This window comes from Bubalus bubalis, chromosome 11, assembly GCF_019923935.1.
Source record: "Bubalus bubalis isolate 160015118507 breed Murrah chromosome 11, NDDB_SH_1, whole genome shotgun sequence".
NCBI lineage: Eukaryota > Metazoa > Chordata > Mammalia > Artiodactyla > Bovidae > Bubalus > Bubalus bubalis.
Window position 1 is genome coordinate 81,974,367 of NC_059167.1, and position 19,565 is coordinate 81,993,931.

At 48.3% G+C, this 19,565-nt stretch overlaps 2 protein-coding genes and 1 long non-coding RNA gene across 10 annotated transcripts; 2 read left to right on the plus strand and 1 right to left on the minus strand.

Moving 5' to 3' along the window:
* The first annotated feature begins 6,706 nt into the window (after nucleotides 1–6,706).
* Nucleotides 6,707–15,282, plus strand: DCAF11 (DDB1 and CUL4 associated factor 11). 8 transcript variants are annotated; one of them, XM_025296132.2, is made up of 15 exons: nucleotides 6,707–7,370; nucleotides 7,828–8,171; nucleotides 9,080–9,207; nucleotides 9,440–9,567; nucleotides 9,842–9,906; nucleotides 10,498–10,598; nucleotides 10,835–10,981; nucleotides 11,188–11,242; nucleotides 11,600–11,668; nucleotides 12,011–12,068; nucleotides 12,167–12,352; nucleotides 12,713–12,866; nucleotides 13,279–13,431; nucleotides 14,240–14,346; nucleotides 14,437–15,282. In XM_025296132.2, the coding sequence occupies exons 2-15, from the start codon at nucleotides 8,149–8,151 to the stop codon at nucleotides 14,569–14,571; spliced, it is 1,509 nt and encodes a 502-aa protein (XP_025151917.1). In that variant the 5' UTR covers nucleotides 6,707–7,370; nucleotides 7,828–8,148; the 3' UTR covers nucleotides 14,572–15,282. The 8 variants fall into 8 exon arrangements, with proteins under 8 accessions (XP_025151917.1, XP_006077768.1, XP_025151911.1 ...); XM_006077706.3 differs by having other exon boundaries at nucleotides 8,015–8,194; XM_025296126.2 differs by having other exon boundaries at nucleotides 6,712–7,370; nucleotides 7,828–8,194.
* Nucleotides 11,804–12,788, minus strand: LOC112587906. Its single transcript, XR_003112423.3, has 2 exons — nucleotides 12,658–12,788; nucleotides 11,804–12,486 (listed from the first exon to the last, which is right to left on the minus strand). It is a non-coding gene; the product is annotated as an uncharacterized LOC112587906 (long non-coding RNA).
* A 1,688-nt stretch (nucleotides 15,283–16,970) lies between the features above and the next one.
* Nucleotides 16,971–19,376, plus strand: FITM1 (fat storage inducing transmembrane protein 1). Its single transcript, XM_025296133.3, has 2 exons — nucleotides 16,971–18,364; nucleotides 18,739–19,376. The coding sequence occupies exons 1-2, from the start codon at nucleotides 18,099–18,101 to the stop codon at nucleotides 19,349–19,351; spliced, it is 879 nt and encodes a 292-aa protein (XP_025151918.3). The 5' UTR covers nucleotides 16,971–18,098; the 3' UTR covers nucleotides 19,352–19,376.
* The last annotated feature ends 189 nt before the right edge of the window (nucleotides 19,377–19,565 follow it).

Below are 19,565 nucleotides of genomic sequence, written 5' to 3' on the forward strand. Positions count from 1 at the left end.
TTTGTGCTGTTTTCATTTCCTGCCTGTCTTCACAGGCTTCCCTTTAACACTAATTTCACAATCTTCTTCCAAGCAGCTGGTGTCCCAGTGCAGCCTGCCCTGGCATGGCCCAGTGGTATAAGGATCTCTCTCACAGGCAGCTCAACCACCAAGCCAGATAAGTAGAAATTGCTGGGAGAAGACAGTATCTACTGGTGTCCTGAGGAATTAAAAAGGAGGGACCTCTGTGAGCTGCTCAGTATAGCCTCCAGGCCTAAAATTCCCAATCTCCCATCAGAGAAGCAGAAGCCTCTATGACCCCACTCCAGTGAAGCAGCTCCACTGTCAGTTCTCAGACCTGTTCTTCCTCCTGCATTACCCTGAAGTTTTGACTCACAAAGTATTCATGAGAGCTGATCCAATATTGAGGCAGCTAACACTTCCGTATGACACTTCTGTGTGATAGGCACTGTTCAGGGGTGACGGCTGAGAGTAACTTCACCCGTGATCTGGATCCACCTGAGTGAATGTATAAACTGAATGGGTACGATGGAAGTTGTACCCACAAAATGAGGACAAATATTCACAAAATAACTGAAAATTCCTCAGAAGAAAACCTTGGAGGAGGAAACACCAAATTTTTTTAATAGAAAACAGCCAATAACGAGTTATAATGTGTAAAGAGCAAAAAGGAATCTAAAGTCAGAGTGGATTACATGCTAAAACACAGCAATGGAGTCCATGGCACTAAAATAGATTTTAAACTGCACTAACAGATATTAAAACTTCATAAACAGCATGTGATAACTGAAACAATATGATCAGAGGTAGCATAGTAGAGATGTTAGGCACACAGTAGACTCAGGCCAGGGGTGCCTCTCAGTTTCTTCAGCTATAAAATGGGTATGTGCCTACATCTGACAGTGTTGTTTGGGTTAAGAGTCAGTGAAGCCAGGCACTCATAACTATGCCTGACAAGGAATAACCATTGACTATATGTTAGCTGTCCTCACCTTTTCACTCTATATGGATTAGAGTGGGCCCCGTAGGCATGTTATACTCTGCTGACCTGACAGTTTAAGAGGCAAGTGAGCAATGTAAATACAATTTAGAGGAGAAAGAAAATAGGTTGGAAATAAAGTCCTTCCTGGAAAGAGGCAGGGAACTGGGATTCCAGGCACCTTTCTGATACCATACCTAAATGCACAGGAATAGGAAGGTGTTAGCCTTAAAAATTACTCTGGAGATTTCCCTGGAAATCCAGTGGCTGTCAGAGAACTAAGATCCCACATGCTGCATGGCAAGGTCAAAAAAACGTTTTTTTTTTGTTTGTTTCTCCAAAGAAGACATACAGCTGGCCAACAGGAACATGAAAAAATCTCAACTTCTCTATTAGAGAAATGCAATGAGATATTGCCTCATACTGGTCAGAATGGCCATCATCAAAGTCTACAAATAAATGCTGGAGAGGGTGTGGAGAAAAGGGAACTCTCCTACACTGTCGGTGAGAATGTAAACTGGTGCAGCCACTATGGAGAACACCATGGAAGGTCCTTAAAAAACTAAAGTCAGAGTTGCCATATGATCCAGCAATCCCACTCCTGGGCACATATCCAGAGAAAACTAGAATTTGAAGATACACGCACCCTGGTGTTCACTGCAGCACTATTTACAATAGCCAAAACGTGGACAGAACCTAAATGTCCATCAACAGATGAATGGATAAAGATGTGGTATATATACACAGTGGAATATTAACCACAGAAAAGAATAAAATAATGCCATTTGCAGAAACACAGATGAACTTGGGAGATTATCATATTAAGTGAAGTAAGCCAGACAGAGAAGACAAATATATATCACTTACATATTAAGTCTGAAAAGGTACAAGTGAGCTTATTCACAAAACAGAAATAGACCCACACAGAGAAAACAAACTTATGGTTACCATAGCAGAGGGTAGGAGGGAGGGATACGTTAGGAGAATGGAATTAACATATACACACTACTATATATAAAATATAGATAGCAAACAAGGACCTACTGTATAGCACAGGGAACTATATTTTGTAATAACCTATAAAAGAAACTAATCTGAAAAAGAATACATATACACACACACACATATGTATCTGAATCACTGTGCTGTACACCTAAAACGAACACAACTATACCTCAATTTTTTAAATTTTAAAAAATAAACAGCCTGAACAAGCCCCCATTTAAAAAAAAAAGATTTTGCCAATTAGAACAAAATTGCATGCCCTGCAGCTCCGGATAAATGATAAAATATAGTTAACACATTTTATTAAACTTTTTATTTTAAACTAAAACACAGATTTAGAAAACCGTACAAAATAAAAGTATAGCTTAATAAACTAAATCGAACCTTGAAGTCATTACCCAGAAAAATAGAACTTTGCCAAACACTAAAACTTTGCCACCATCACCACCATGTTCCTCATCTTCACAGTCCCTCCTTCCTGGTGTAAATTGACACCATGGTTCGTGATAATCACATCCTTGCTTTTTTTTCCTGTATTACCTAAATCCAGAACCCTAGACATTATAGCCTAACCTAATCCATTAAAACAAAACAAAACAAAACAAAAACCTGTATACCTTTTATCTCTCTTTCAATCTACAGGTTACCCCTCTACTCTTTTCTTCAATTTAACCATTTAAGAATCCAGGCCTAGATGTTCATCGCCTAGATTCATTCATTTGTTACAGATTTCAGAAAAGCTCTCCTCAAACTCTGTCATAATCTTTGGAATTCCGTTACAAAGGGACATTCCTTTTATTTTCTGTTTTCATTACCCTGAGGCACAGTTTATACAGGTACAGCAAGATAACTGCTTGATTCTTTTCCTTAATTTACCATCTTCAATATAATGTTTTTGGGACTTTTCTGGTGGTCCTGCTACTCCTGCTGATAAGTCGCTTCAGTCGTGTCCAACTCTGTGCGACCCCATAGATGGCAGCCCACCAGGCTCCCCCGTCCCTGGGATTCTCCAGGCAAGAACACTGGAGTGGGTTGCCATTTCCTTCTCCATTCTGGTGGTCCAGTGAGTGGCTAAGACTCTGAGCTCCCAATGCCGCAGTCCCAATTTCTAGTCAAGGAACTAGATCCCTCATGCCACAACCAAAGACCCCATGGTCCACAACTAGAACCTGGCACAAATAAATGTTTTAGTTATTTAAAAAATAATAATAATTATTTGGTTTCATATCATCCTTCAAACAGGTGACCAGGTTGGTTTTTTTTTTTGTGACCAATTAGTTACACACACACACACCCATTATGAACTCAAGGATTTAAACATACTTAACGTTTATTAAGTTATCCTTATAATGCTCAAATTATCCCATCTTTGGCCATAGGCTTGGCTCCTGAGTCCTTTTGACTTTACCCTGATAATGTTTACTGGCTTCTTTACTATCTGGTATGGTAAGTTCCATGCTTTCCTTGTACATCTTCTACCCTAGACCCGGCGCTAGAGGTAAAGAACCCACCTGCCAATGCAGGACACATAAGAGACACACATTTGATCCCTGGGTTGGGAAGATTCCCTGGAGGAAGACATGGCAACCCAGTCCAGTATTCTTGCCTGCAGAAGCCCACGGACAGAGGCTGGCAGACTACATTGTAAAAGGTCGCAAAGAGTCAGACAGGACTGAGCACGCACACATGCACCCCAGACCTACCCCGAGCTCTGGTTTCCTTCATGGGAAATGGTATTTTAAGATTTAAGTGGTAGGAGTGTTTATTGCTACTAGATTGTTTCTAGATCTTTTCAGTGGATAAGGATAGGAAAATCACCTCGAGTTCAAACTGATAGTTCCTATTCAAACTCAGAGCTAAAGGGTTTTTAAATTCTATATCACATTTGTACCTCCTACCCGCCACACAAAAAATTCTGGTTCCCAAGGACACAAAAGTATTAGAAATCCCGTAATTACTCAATTGCTTTATAGTCAACACACTTTTAAGTCCTGGGTAAACCAGCATACTTCCCCCTTTCCTTCTACATTGAGTGTGCTATAAGAGGAGAATGTATAAACACACGTCATCCATCACTTCAGAAGACAAAACGTTCCTTTGTGTTGCCCACGTGTTCCTTTGTAGCTGGACATGTGTTCCAGGAACTCTGTGCCTTTACCAGGCTGGGATTGGGGAGAGGGAGGACAAAGGTAGCCAGAGAAAAATTTGCTTTCCTTCTCTCCTCTCAAGCCCAGCCCGCCCCCTGGTGGACATGCTAATGAGCAGGAAATGCCCAAAGCAGGTCAGACAGGAAGTCAACTAGCTGACATTTACAGGGCAATCACTAGAACCAGTCCTAAAATGGGTGCTAACTAGAAAACCTCTCTGTTGCTTTAAGTGTAGGTGGGGAGAGTGGAGACTGCCCAAACGAAAAGCACTTACAATTTGTCACCAAGCAACGTGCCAAATTTCAAATTCATGAGAGGAAGGGCCAATAAAGTTTATCAAAATGACTTAAAATTATTTTTTAAAGAAACAGCATTTTCTTTCAATGAAACACACAGTACATCCTAACATATAAATGCTCATATACATTTTTTAATTATTGTCACAAGTGATATAATCAAGTTCATAGGCTTAAAAATCTTCTACATACAAAAGTCAATCGATGCATCGAGATGAAATCTTACACTCTTCAGCATTTGATGTCAAGACTCATTTTGGCCATAAAACCTCAGATTTTTCTTTTTAACATTTACTGTGACTTTAAAATGTTTTATTCAATAACACACAAGTTCCATCTTTCAAAGATTTGAGTATAGATTTTGTTCGGCTTTAAACTGCATTTGTAAATTAAAACAGATTTGTAAGCTAAGGAGGAGAAGAGGAAAGAGGTCATTTTTAAATGAGTTAAGAAGATGAGTTTAACAGAAGTTTTTGTTTGCTGTGGACCTCAAGTGGCTGAACTGTGTTAACCATAATGATTTGTTCATACTGTATCTTTGTCATATTAGTTCATGCAAGGCTTTCTCTACTATTTGTCTAATAATAAGCCTGGGTATTTTTATACTTTTTAAATGCAGAATTTAAACATATTGTTTTTGCATCCACCACATGTCACCAGAAGAACTACCACCTTTTTGAAACCTAAAAATGTAACTTGCACAATTTCCCACAGCATAATAATAGAAGAGTACATCATTTTAATGGCTACCTGGCATTTTTGTGTCTACCATATGAACCATAATTTATTTAACCAGTCCTATCCTGTAGCAGTGTGCTTGATCTATATTGTTTCCAGTGTTTTACTACAATCCATAATTGCTCTCCTGAACATAAACATTTATGCTAAACTTGGCGTATAGACTAGGGCTAGCTTCCTAGAAGTGACACTACTGGGTCATGAGAAAGGGAGTCTGATTGGTAGAGACGAAGTTTCCCCCAGACAAGAAATTCAGGGAAGGTGCAGAGAGGAGAAAGGAGTAAGGACTTTATGGCCATATTTGCTTGGCAGAAATAACAAAAAAAAATGACAAGAGGGGGACAGATCGCAGCACTTCTAAGTGTAAAAAAAAAGCCAAGCAGGCTTGGAAGTTTGTATTTGAAACAAACACTAATGAACCAGTTGCAGGTTCTTAAGAACTAAAGGCTATTAAAGAAGAATACTTCCAGAGATCAACTAACCGGGAGAGGCGTGAAACAATGAAAATTTGATGTTGGGTGATGACTCTAAAAACCATAGGACTTGAATAACTGAATTTAAAGGGCAAAGAGAAGGGAAAGGTCATTTTGGAAAAGGATTCCAAATTTTCCAGGCTGGACAACCCAGAAACCACAGAATCCTAAGATTCTCTGATGATGACTCAAGACAGTGAAGAAAGGAATGGCATTTCATGGACAGAGGAGCCTGGCAGGCTACAGTCCATGGGGTCACAGAGGGTAGTAACACTTTCGCTTATATTATTTTAGAATTTATTTATAAATATATATATAATATTTACTGAGACAATAAACACTATAGGACAGATAGTAAGTAACCTGGCAATAGGAGATGGCTGACTGGCAGAACAGGCTACTTAATTAGTAGATCCCAGAGCAAGAGAAAATTGTGGGGCACTTACTCAAAAAATTTTTTAAACATTTCAAAGGGTGATAGCAGAATATTAAACCAAGGGTGGGCCCAAGAAGCCGGCCCTGGTGATCAGGTGATAAGCACCGATCTGGCGGTCTAGAAACCAGGAGGCATCACCCAAACGACTAACCACACCTTCGCCCTCCCAGAGAGAATCTGCCCAGGGAAACTAAGGGTCCCCACTCCCCTACCTGCCCCGAGGCGGCACTGGGAGGGGGACAGACGACAACACTTCTAAGAGAGTGCTGCCTGGGGTTGCTGAGGTGCACCTCGGACCCCGGATCTACGCGCCGGGCACGGACAATCAACACTCCCCTCACAGACACACACACCCAACCCCAGCGAGGGCAAGGATCCCAAAATACACAAGTCGTGGCCTTGGACTTAGCCGAGTTACTCATAAACCCGGAGGACGGGGGTAAGAGGTGCCGCGCGCCGGAGGCACCCGAAAGACAGAAGGTCTAAGGAAAGTCCGCAAATCCCAGAGGGCCCAGGGGGCGGCTGAGGGGAACAGACGAAAAGTAAAGGCCAAAGGAGACCCGCGTCCGTGTTAGGGAACGTGAGCAAAGACCGACAGGGTTCACCTAAAAAGTTGCCAAAGCTGCTAACAGGTCTAGAAACGGCAAACCCTACAAGAACAAGGCTTCCGGAAGCTAAGTCCGGAAGGGAGGGTGTGAGGGCCTATGACGTGAACACGCCCCAAATGTGCCCGGCACCCCTTAGGGCAGGGACGGCAGTAGCTGCAGTCGGCGAAAAGAGAAAGGCTAGAGCCGAAAGAGGAAAAGGGAAGGAAAGAGTAGGTCCTTAGAGGTCGTCTGAAAAGTGCGAAGCCAAACTAACCCAAGGGACCGACAGCAAATTGTATCCCTTGCTAAGACACCTCACGGAAGCACGCCAACGTCTTTTGTAAGCCCCGCCCCTCGCCCATCTAGTCTAGTTCCGTGGTCTCACATTCAGGAAGCAGCCGGTTCCCTATATACTCCTCCCACGAGGAGCGGTCGCCCCTACTGGGTCGCGCGCTTTCTCCTCCCCTCAAACCCCTCGCGCACTTTCTCCCGCCCGTCTGTCAATCACCGCGCTCAGCTGTCCAGTAAGCTGGCCAAGAGGGCTGGGCCGTCAGGGCTGTCGCGTGACGTCCGTAATCCGCCGGTCGCGGAGCGGGGAGATGCGTGACGAAGGCGGCGCGTGACGGAGAAGCGGTTAGCCGACGCTGCGGCGGCAGTCCGTGTAAACAAGGCCTCGCGCCGCTGCTGGTCCTGCGACTGCTTCTCGCTGGTGGGTGGTCTCGCGCGTGGCGGTAACCGCAAGCTATGTGGGAGGTGCTTCTCGACTTCCTCCCTGCCTGCCCCCGCTTAGCGTACACACCCCCGGAACACCACGTGGGCGTGAGGCAAAGGAGGGGGGGGTGTTAGGCCGAATTTTAACCTCATTGGTTGTTGCTGCCACCGGCTTTCGCAAGGGAGTGCTCTAATTGGCCGGTAAGGGGGGCGTCGAGGGGGTCTCTGAGTTCTAAGGCTTCTGATTGGCTAGATGGGTAAGCTAATGAGGCGCCTTTCCTTCCGCGAGGTGTTTTGATTGGTTCGCCAGAGAGGTTACCTGGGAATCCACCCCCACCCCAGGGACTTTGATAGGTGAGTTTGAGGTGGAAAACTGAGAAATTCCTGTTCAAAGGATTTTCTCTAGTGAGCTAGGGTCACGCCCTAGGTTTCACTCTGCTTATTTTGCTTCACAGGATTGGGAAAGGTTTGTGTTCCCGAAGCCTTGGGAGTTGTTACAGGCTGAGGAGAAGGGATCTCAATACCTAGGAAGGGTCGCCCCCCTAGAGATAGCTACTGTCGATCTCAGGAAACTCTGGTGTTTCTAGAGCAGGCTTTGCTTTCACCAAACCCAAGGAGGTGACAAGCGGAGTCCCCGCACAGGACTTAAGGATGCTGTGACCAGAAGATGGGATCACGGAACAGTAGCAGCGCAGGAACTGGGTCTGGAGACCCCTCCGAGGGCTTGCCCCGAAGAGGGGCTGGCCTGCGAAGGAGTGAAGAGGAGGAAGAGGAGGATGAAGATGTGGATCTGGCCCAGGTACTGGCCTATCTCCTACGCAGGTAACTTACCTCTTGGTGTGTCCCCACCAGGCGCCACCACAGTCCCTTGATACCAGCTCCCGTCGGGGAAGTTACAGAGAACAAGGAATGGGATCAGCCCAGGACAGCTGTTCTGTTTGAGCAGAAGAGCCTTCTCTGCTGGACACTGGCAGCACCCCCCTAGGCAGGGTCAACAGGATGATTTGCTTTTGTGTTGAGGGGACTATTCAAGGGAGTCTAGCTATGACTACATACATGTAACCTATTTTCCAAGTAAAAGAAAAAAGAGGGAGGGGTGTCCTGGTGGGAAGGAAGTGCTACAAGGGGTGAAGAAAAGAGTTGGGGATGTGGGTGTTGAATTTAAGTGAAGTCATTGACACATGATATGAGGCCATGTGGATTTACTTGAAAAACAAGTTTAAATTAACCTAACTCTAATCATGTTCCTGAAGAAAGAATGCTTTGAGGGAAGTGACCACCAGCAATTGACTGGAAAGGGGGTGCAACTGGCTTTGGTTCTTAGCTATGGCTCCTTGAGGGAGAAGACAGGCTTGAGAATCCCTTCAGAAAACCATGTCCTATGCTAGACTCCTTGGGCAGAGACTCAGAAGGAAATGCTCTCAGAATTTCTAACTCTCTGGGAAGTCAACTCAGTAGATCAGTCAACATCCATGCAATGCTGGGGTTTTCTACTCCTCTTGTAAGAGTGAAAATTAGCCTCCTGGTGTGTCTTATAGGAGACAAAATAACAGCCACGGTCTAGTCAGCCTCAAACCTCAACATGGGAACAGTACAGGGGTTTGAGGACAAGGTGGTCTATGAACTACATAACCATTGACTCTGAATTTGGTTGGTCTGGGGAAGGGATCCTCCCCTTTATCATGGGGGGTGGGGCTGTCTCCACAGAGGCCAAGTGAGGTTGGTGCAGGGAGGAGGTGCAGCAAATTTGCAGCTCATCCAGGCCCTCTCGGACTCAGAGGAAGAGCATGACAGTGCCTGGGATGGTCGTCTTGGAGACAGATACAATCCACCGGGTAAGAGGAAAGGCAGACAGAGACCCTAATATCAAAGGATTTCCACTACAAAACTTTAAAAAAAATTAATTTCGGCAAAAATTGAAAGAAAAAGATGAGATAATTCAGGGAATGAGGGAGTCTTTGCAGCCCCAGTATATTCAGCCACATTGAGAAGGCTGAGCACAGCCTTGCTAACTGTCCGCTGGGGCTGGAAAAGACCTAGGATGAAACTTCTCTTCGGTGCTCACAGTGGATGCAACCCCTGACACCCGGGAGCTGGAATGCAGTGAGATCAAGACACAAGTGGAATTGGCCACGGGGCGGCTGGGGCTTAGGCGGGCAGCCCGGGAGCTCAGCTTTCCTCAAATGCTGCACCAGGTAAGCCTCTCCTCATCCAGCCAGTCTAGCAGCAGGACTATCAGTGCAGCCAGAAGCCACAATCCCAGAGAAGAGGGAAGTAAACTTTCCAAGGAAGCCTCAAGTGCTGGGGCTGGAGAGCTCTCAACCAGCCTGAGTGGGCATTTGGTGGGACATATTACTGTGTGCTGGGTTCGTTCCTGTAGCAAGAGCAATATTTTTGGAGGACGGGGCTTGGTGTGGCTGAGGTGGCCCTCTGTTTCCTCTAGCAATATTCCCCAATCCCTTCCTTTAGAGAGAACGGGGCCTCTGCCACCAGGGAAGCTTCTCCCTTGGAGAACGGTCTCGAGTGATGTCTCAGTGAGTATGGGGCTTGGTGGAGAGATTCCAAGGGCCAGATAAGTCTAAACTTTCTTAAACTTTGAAAGGATGAGTGTTAAAGGATTCTCAGGTGGAGAAGGAAATGGCAACCCACTCCAGTACCCTTGCTTGGGAAATCCCATGAGGAGTCTAGTGTGCAACTGTCCATGGAGTACAACAGGGCTGGACATGGCTTAGTGACTAAAAAACAAATGGCAATTCTAGCCAATGTGTGAGAACAAACACTTGGAAGGAATTGGGGGTTGGGGCTGAAACCAAAATCCTATTGTTTACAGATGCGAATGTCTATTTAGAAAAACCAAAATAAACTGCAAGCAAATATTTAAACTAAAAAAAAAAGGATTCTCAGGGATATTAAAGTTAGGTTATGTGGGGTTGAGGCTTTGAGGGTGAGCAAAGTGGAAAAGTATAGCAATTGAGAGGATGATAGAATGAATCAAAGACAAAGGCTTATACCCAAAGCCGGGAAGAATGCCCCTGTATTCACATCCAGCTCTGTTAGGATGCTGCTAACTGGGACAGGAGCCATCCTGAGCTCCTCTTACCCTCACTTTCTTTCTGCTTCCCCAGCTTCTTGCCCAATGATCTGGGCTTCACCGATACCTACTCTCAGAAGGCTTTCTGTGGCATCTACAGCAAAGATGGTCAAATCTTCATGTCTGCCTGTCAAGGTACCATACCCTAGTCCTACCAACTGCCTTAGAACAAGAGATGTTCCTCTGACTGATGCTAGAAAGCCCCAGATCCAGGGAGCTCAGACCCTGGCTTAAGGATGCTTAGCTAGAACACATGTTTTGTCCCATGATCCAGGGAAGATTCCACAGATCAGTGGTGAGTGAGAGAGGTCTGATATAGGGAGGATTCCAGGAGGCTGTTTTCTAATTCTGCCTGATCGCCACTCACACAGACCAGACAATCCGACTATATGACTGCCGGTATGGCCGCTTTCGTAAATTCAAGAGCATCAAAGCCCGGGATGTCGGCTGGAGCGTCTTGGATGTGGCCTTCACCCCTGATGGGAATCATTTCCTTTACTCCAGCTGGTCTGATTACAGTGAGTGTGCCCCAGACCTCCATGGTCTCTCCAGCTGGGGACCTGAGGTCTCCAAACACCCATCTCCTCCGTGCCATGACTCCATGCCTTTTCCTGGACAAATTACTCCCCGGGTCCAACTTCCTTCCCATTTGTTCTGTCTCTTTCCTGGCTCTACCCTCCTTACCTCAGCCCTGAAAGATTCTTGTTTCTCTTGCTTCTCTTAGTTCATATCTGCAACATCTACGGGGAGGGAGACACACACACTGCCCTGGATCTAAGGTACTGGCTTCCCTTCCTGATCAGACTCATCAGAAACTACTCAAGAAAGGCTCTCTAGGAGCACACCTCTTGAACTGGAACTCCTGCTTAGAGGGGAAAGTACACTGCTTGCAAGTTTCTCTGTGTGGACTTTATGGAGGGAACCACCCAGCCTGTCAGCCAGAGGACCAGGAGCAAATAGATGGCTGCAGGATTCTTCTTGGTTCCTCACTGAGGTGCCCCACATTCTGGCATGTGTGCTGGCGGGATTTCTTTTCCCCTCAGCAGTGTGCCTCACAGCCCCTGTCACATTCTGTGTGGATTAACCAGGGCTAAAGGGGAGTTCACTTAATGCAGCTCCTCCTCATCTCTTTTCAGGCCAGATGAACGTCGCTTTGCTGTGTTCTCCATCGCTGTCTCCTCAGATGGACGAGAAGTGCTAGGAGGGTGAGTGTTTGTGGGGATGCCTCCAGAACTTAATGAGATAGAAATTCTCCCAGAAACGGGCTCTACCATTACAGAGACTACAGCAGATACCCGTACCCAGGCAGCTGTGGAGAACAACCAGGGCTTCTCCAGGGCCGAGATTTATGAGTGGCTTTACTTCTCAAGCACCATTTCTCCAGCACGAGATGGGAGGTCACAGCTAACTCTTCTCCCACCTCCTGTATAAGAAGACACAAGGGCTTGCCCCTTAGTGGGACTTCGAGACACAGTATCTCCAGAGCACACGTAGCATGGGTCCTCTCGGTCCTGGCTCCAAAGCCCTCTTTATCCCTTCCCCTTCAGGGCCAATGATGGCTGCCTGTACGTCTTTGATCGAGAACAGAACCGGCGGACCCTTCAGGTATTGCCCCCGAGATTTCAAGCCTCTGCCTCCCAGTCCTTGGCTTGTTGGAAGACCTAGAAAGAGGTTGTAAACATCCTGGCCCCTTTCTCCCCTAGATTGAGTCCCATGAGGATGATGTGAATGCGGTGGCCTTTGCTGATGTCAGCTCCCAAATCCTGTTCTCCGGGGGTGACGATGCCATCTGCAAAGTGTGGGATCGACGCACCATGAGGGAAGATGACCCCAAGCCTGTGGGTGCGCTCGCCGGGCATCAGGACGGCATCACTTTCATTGACAGTAAGGTGGGTGCAGAGGCAGGACCGCACAGCCAGGCGACTGAGTTGTGGTATCAAAGCAAACAGGTGTGGCAACTCGCCAAGCTCCTCCTTTAGCCATGTTTGCAAGATCAGCACCATTCCACAAGGAGCAGGGCTTTCTGTACAAGAAAAGTAGAAGACAATCTGATCCAAGGTAGAACAGGAGCCAGCCAGTGTGCTGGACAAAGAAGGGGAAACCTAGCCAGGGTGTGTGGCCCGTGGTAGAAAACCAATGGTGAGGCCCACCTGGGTGAAGAAAGAGGCGACCAAAGAGCAGCCTGCATTCATACCCCTCAACTGAGAGAAGGGGGCTCTGATCCTCCTTATCCATCCTGGGATTCACAGGGTGATGCCCGATATCTCATCTCCAACTCCAAAGACCAGACCATCAAGCTCTGGGATATCCGACGTTTTTCTAGCCGGGAAGGCATGGAAGCCTCTCGCCAGGCTGCCACACAGCAAAACTGGGACTACCGCTGGCAGCAGGTACCCAAAAAAGGTGAGAGCGGTAGAACCTGAGATCTGGAGAGTGAAGAGTCAGGAGTGGTAGTTAAAATATTTAACCTGTGGTAAGGCCCAGCATGGGCATGGTGGATGAAGCTGGGACCCCTCTCCTGACTCCCCCTTGCCAGGCATTAACTCTTTGTTTGCTGAACCAAGGGAAAGTCAGGGGTTACCAATGTGGGAACTGGGGATCACTCACTCCAAGCCAATGGATACCAAAGTACTGCAGCATCTTGACAATCAGCAGAGCCATACTGGCGTATATCCGCTGACTGTTTGGTGGGGAAAGAGACACCAGTTGGGGACTGGAAAGATGACTGTCTGTGAGCATCAGTGTTTGCTGAGGACAGGTGATACAGGAGAATCCAGACTCCCTAACCCCGGGTTTGCCCTGCATCCCTCCCCAGCCTGGCGGAAGCTGAAGCTCCCAGGGGACAGCTCCTTGATGACCTACCGGGGCCACGGGGTGCTGCACACCCTCATCCGCTGCCGATTCTCCCCCACCCACAGCACCGGCCAGCAGTTCATCTACAGTGGCTGCTCCACTGGCAAAGTGGTCGGTAAGGACTGTCAGACCAGGGAGCCTCAGGAAGGGCAGGAACGTTGCCCTGGCATTCTACCTGTAACCACCAGTGAGCACCTTAAGAAATCCAGTGAGAGCTATAATGAAAGTTCATTTAGCCTGAAGCGGGGCGGCTGAAACAGAGAAAGAGAAAACATTCTATTCATTAGCATTTTAAATTAAGAAAGGAACACAGAATTCTAGTCAGTAAATATACTAGATCACCAAAAATATACACGGTTCTGTTTTTTAATCAGTCAGGGAAGAGATTACAGATGAAAGGTAGGAGGGAACAGAGACAGAAAGAAAGACACAAAAAGCAGCAAGTCGTAAAGGATGCACAGCCACTGAAGCAGGAGGAATGCATGAAAAGAAACACAGACACAGATGGATGGAGCTGAAGATAGACCTAGGGAGGTGCTGAGATGAAGGCCCATCCAGGGAGAGAGGAAGGCGCACCCGAGTCCAGAAGAGGAGCAGCAGGTTCACAAGTCTATGGAGACAGGCCCGTGTTCACCTTCGTGGTGTCTCCCATATCTTGTGAGCTTTCAAAAAAATTGCTGCTTTAAAGCCACATTTCATTTTCTTAACTGTTGACCCTGTAACAGTTAGCTAAGGGCCAGAGATAACCAAGCTCTGCTAGATCATACTCTCAACCTGAGGTAGGGAAAAGAAACTAACAGCATCCCCAGATGTGGGCTTTGTTCCTCTGGGAAGGTGGGAGGTTGCCTGAGAGGCAGGCAGAGATGAGGGATGGCTGGAAGGTCTTCTGGCTGCCCTTCTCCACTCTGGCCTTCCCCGGACAGTGTACGACCTCCTCAGTGGCCACATCGTGAAGAAGCTGACCACCCACAAGGCCTGTGTGCGTGACGTCAGCTGGCACCCCTTTGAGGAGAAGATTGTCAGCAGTTCGGTGAGGATGCTAGAGTGAGGGTGGCCAGTGTGTGTCCGGGACCGGGTGAGGGCAGCGTCCCCTGACTGCTTGCCACCTTCTACCCTGCAGTGGGACGGGAATCTGCGTCTGTGGCAGTACCGCCAGGCTGAGTACTTCCAGGATGACATGCCAGAGTCGGAGGAGCGCCCCAGCACCCCTGCCCCAATGTCCCACCCCGCTACAGCCTTTTCCTCGCCCCAGTAGATCTGACCTCCAGGCCCACTCATGGGTGAGCCTCTTCACCAGCTCTCCACCTTCTCCTCCCTTTCTCCCCTATGGGGGAATCTTTGGGGACTCACTAGCACTGGCTGGGGAGAAACAGAAGCCCAGGCTTTGGGCCCCTAGCTGACCCCTGGGAGATCCTCCCCTTGGGGTAGTGTGGTCCTCTCACATGCTCACACCCAATCATCTTGGACCTCTGTCTCTGGCCGGGGTCTGGCAGGACTGCCATTATCTGATCAGCAGGAGAACTGTGCTGAGTGTTTTTAATCATGTTTGGATGTTAAGTGTTAGCTCCTAGAGTAGATGCCTGGGGCCAGGTCTGAACTGTGCCATCAGCAAGGCCCATTGCCCAGGCCTTCACATTGAGGATTAGACTGGTCAGTCCGAGGGCCAGGAGTGCTGGCCTTTGTTCCAGAGGTCCTAATGGCTAGAGCTCTAGCCCCTCAGGGAGAGGGGGATGGATAAGCACCCTCCCACGGCAGGAATTATGTCTTCTCTCTCATGCGTCTGGGTCTTTGGGGTGGGCAGGCTATGGTGTGAGAGGCTGTGTGTGGCCCCACACAGGGCAGGTCCTCCCCCTCCCAGAATGTTCCATCATGCCAGAGGCCAGCAGCTTCAAGGAGGGATGTTGAAGTAGGACTCCTTTGTCCTATCACTGGCTTTGGCTCCCTCAATAAACTCTGTGGGAACCTGGCTCAGCATCCGCCTCTCTCTCTCTTTATCCTATTGAAGATCTTTTATCCTCTCACTTTAAGAAAATGGTTTCAGCAAAGCTTTCAGATATGTTCCTCTGTTAGAGAAATCACTGCTTTGATGCCCGAAGATGAAGGGGAATACCAAAATCATTTGTTAACTGAGCTTTGCAACAGGGAGTCCCTCACCGACCTCAGAAACTTCTCAGCAAATGGAAATTAAGATAATAGGAAGGAAACACGTTTTAGATGAGAACCCAGAACACCCACGTCAGCTCTGCCCTGGAGCTGGTCCAGTCTATGGAAAGAAGTAGCCCAGAGCCAGAGATCACCTGCTGGACACTGATGGCAGGCCCCATCTGGGCACTTCACACTCAGGACCTCACCCATTCTCACAGCACCCTTTTTTCCAGGTGAGGAAATGGAGGCAGGCAGAGGTCAGCCACCATGCCTCAGGGGAGACCATGGTGTGGACAATAGGGGAGCAGCTTGGCCTGACCTTCCCCATTATCTCTAAGGCAGTTCTGGAACCAGAATGCACACCTCCAAGGGGTTTTAGAGACACAGCAAGGGGTTAAGAGATGTACCTGTTCAACAGCAAAACACTTTTAAAAGAATAAATTGTCCAGATGCTTGGCCTCCAGGTGATCTCTTTCCTCCAATTGATCTGCCTGCATGAAACCATCACATGGATCTTGCCTACTGGCTTCTTTCATTCCCCCCTCTGCCTCTTCTCCAAGGAGGGACTCCCTGTTGCAAAGCTTAGTTAACAAATGATACCTATCTCTACCCCCTAACACCCAGAGATGCCACCCATCTCACCCAGAACTGTTTTACCTCCAGGATGCTAGAAGGAGATGCCAACTAAAATGATTAGTGTTCTCAAATCCTCATTCAATCAAGGCCCCAAGGGCCATCTATTCTCATTAAGAGATGCATTTCCGATACAATCTTATTGTATTATTATCAAACTCTGTGAAAGGTTTGTTGTACAAATAATATATTTTGTGCTACTAACAATTTTGAAATTTGTACTAATTTATATGGAAATTCCAGAGAAGGCAATGGCACCCCACTCCAGTACTCTTGCCTGGAAAATCCCATGGATGGAGAAGCCTGGTAGGCTGCAGTCCATGGAGTCACTAAGAGTTGGACACGACTGAGCGACTTCACTTTCACTTCTCACTTTCATGCATTGGAGAAGGAAATGGCAACCCACTCCAGTGTTCTTGCCTGGAGAATCCCAGGGACGGGGGAGCCTGGTAGGCTGCCGTCTCTGGGGTCGCACAGAGTTGGACACGACTGACGCGACTTAGCAGCATATGGAAATTCAATGCAGAATAAAAAAATTCAACTTAACGGTCACAGGAAATGTGTAAAAATTGTTTCAAATCTACTCTTTTTTTGGCAGAGACTTATGTATGATCAATGAAAGATTTTCAGGCATAAAAACATATTAGGATAAATTCTGTAGGGAGAATAGAATGGAAATATAATTTCTGTTAAGATCTTGTCACATTTTTAAAATGAAAAATGGTGAGGTATATAATCACTAGTGTTGTGAAAGTGTTAGTTACATGGTCGTGTCCAACTCTCTGCAACCCCATGGACTGTAGCCCACCAGGCTTCTCTGTCCATGGGGTTCTCTAGGCAAGAACACTGAGTGGGTAGCCATTTCCTTCTCTAGGGGATCATCCCAACCCAGGGATCAAACCCTGGTCTTGTTTGTGGTAGGCAGATTCTTTACCATCTGAGCCACCAGGGAAAGAGTTATATAGATAGCTTTATTTTTGAAAACTAAGTATATATAATATACTAGATATTTTGTCCTTTGCAACTATTTAAAATTACAATGAAAAATTCTGTGTCAGCTTAAACATGTGTGAGTGCTTCTGGAGGTCTTCAGGTATAGAGTCCCTGAGCATGTGCTATGTCAAGGTATGGGCAATGGAATCTGGAAGGATCCTAATTGGTTAATTCATCTTGCTCAGTTTGCAGATGATGGCACTGAGGACCAAGGAGGGTTAGTTTATTTTCTCAAAGTCATAGAGTTGGGCCAGAACCCAGGTACCCTTTCTTGCTCATTCCTGTCACTACTTCATGAGCCTCCACAAAGGTAGCCCCTGAAATCCCATTTCTCAAATCTCATTTTGAGAAATGAGAAGACAAATAGGGATCTCAAAACAGTTACTGAATGAATAACAGGGACTTCCCTTGGGTAAGTTGCTCACCGCCCTATGGCTCTAGCCTCAGTGGTCAGGCTCGGAGGCCACATTCTATGTGTGGCCAAGCCCCAAGGTAATTGAGGAGCACAACCCCAAGGATTTGATGGACTCCAGACTGGGATTTTCCTCCTAGGGTCTCCTCTACCCCCTATCATGTGGGAGTGAACTCGATCTTTGGGGCTCTGAGAGTCCAACCTGTGTGGGGTGGGGGTGACTTTGGCTGACCAAATAGGGGCAAACAGACCCAAGCAAGCTGTGGACAAAACAGCTCTGAACCACAGGAGTGGCCCTGAAACATGAACATGGTTTGACCTAGAGACATAGGCCCTAAAGTCAAGGGACACAGGACTAACAGGGAAGGAACAAGGCCGTTGTCAGGAAACACACCCAAAGTGAGAACCCTGCTGACGTGGCAACCCTCAGCCCTGGCCCCTCACTGCCCCCCGCCCCTCTCCCCCGCCTGCCAGCTGCCAACAGGGCTCTGCCCTGTGTCTGCCACACCTGTCACTGCCTGTCCTTGTCCAGGGGGGGCCCCATCAGCCCCTCCTCAGCTGCTCAGCAGAGCAAGCAGTTAGCGGGGAGGGGAGGGAACATGGAGCGGGGGCCGGTGGTGGGGGCAGGGCGGGGGGCCGGGGCCCGGATCCAGGCCCTGCTGGGCAGCCTGGTCAGGGTGCTGCTCTGGGTGGCCTCTGCCTTGCTATACTTTGGAAGCGAACAGGCTGCCCACCTCCTGGGCAGCCCCTGCTTACGGCGCCTCTACCATGCCTGGTTGGCAGCAGTGGTCATCTTCGGGCCCCTTCTGCAGTTCCACGTCAACCCTCGGACCATCTTCGCCAGCCACGGCAACTTCTTCAACATGTGAGTCCACTCAAGGCTGGGGGCGCTGGCTGCTTGGGCTCAGGGATCCCGGCTCCCTCCAGGTTTCTGTCCTCCTGCCAGTTTGAGACACTAAAAATAGACTAGGAGGTTGAGGAGAATGTCAGAGGGGGGAGGGGAACAGAGCCGGGGTGGGGGGGTACAGGAGCAGGGCCGAAGAGGAAACATGGACCCTAGAAGACTGAATGGACCTCCAAGGAGATGGCCAAGTTCAAGTGGCTGTGGGAGAAGCGGGGCAGAGGGCACAGAAAACAACAGGGGTGACATGTGCAACTGGAGACAGAGCCAGGCTGGGAACACACAGAGAGTGATGGGGCTGAGGGGCCTCAATAGCTTTTCCTCTTTTCTGCCCACAGAAAGTTTGTGAATTCGGCGTGGGGCTGGACCTGCACCTTCCTGGGGGGCTTTGTACTGCTGGTGGTCTTCCTGGCTACACGGCGCGTGGCAGTGACTGCCCGGCACCTGAGCCGGCTGGTGGTGGGGGCAGCCGTGTGGCGGGGGGCCGGCCGGGCCTTCCTGCTCATTGAGGACCTGACCGGCTCCTGCTTCGAGCCTCTGCCCCAAGGCCTGCTGCTCCACGAGTTACCAGATCGCCGCAGCTGCCTGGCGGCTGGCCACCAGTGGCGGGGATACACGGTCTCCTCCCACACCTTCCTGCTCACCTTCTGCTGCCTGCTCATGGCCGAGGAAGCAGCAGTATTCGCCAAGTATCTGGCCCATGGGCTGCCTGCCGGCGCACCACTGCGCCTTGTCTTCCTGCTCAACGTGCTGCTGATGGGCCTCTGGAACTTCTTGCTGCTCTGCACCGTCATCTATTTCCACCAGTATACTCACAAGGTGGTGGGGGCCGCGGTGGGTACCTTTGCCTGGTACCTCACCTATGGCAGCTGGTATCATCAGCCCTGGTCTCCAGGGAGCCCCGGCCATGGGCTCTTCCCTCGCCCCCACTCCATCCACAAGCATAACTGAAAGGAATAAAGGCACATCAGACCTAGCTCCGGCTCTGCTCATCACTGGGTTAGCAGGACCTGTAAAGGGTGGGTAGGGTAAGAAGAGAGTATAATAGTTGCCAGGGTTCCCCAGTCATTCCTTGCTGTCACTGACCTTGAATGTCCTTATGCTTGACCCCTATCCCTCCCATTGTCCTTTCAGTCTCCTGGTCTCTGCAGACGTCAAGCTATCT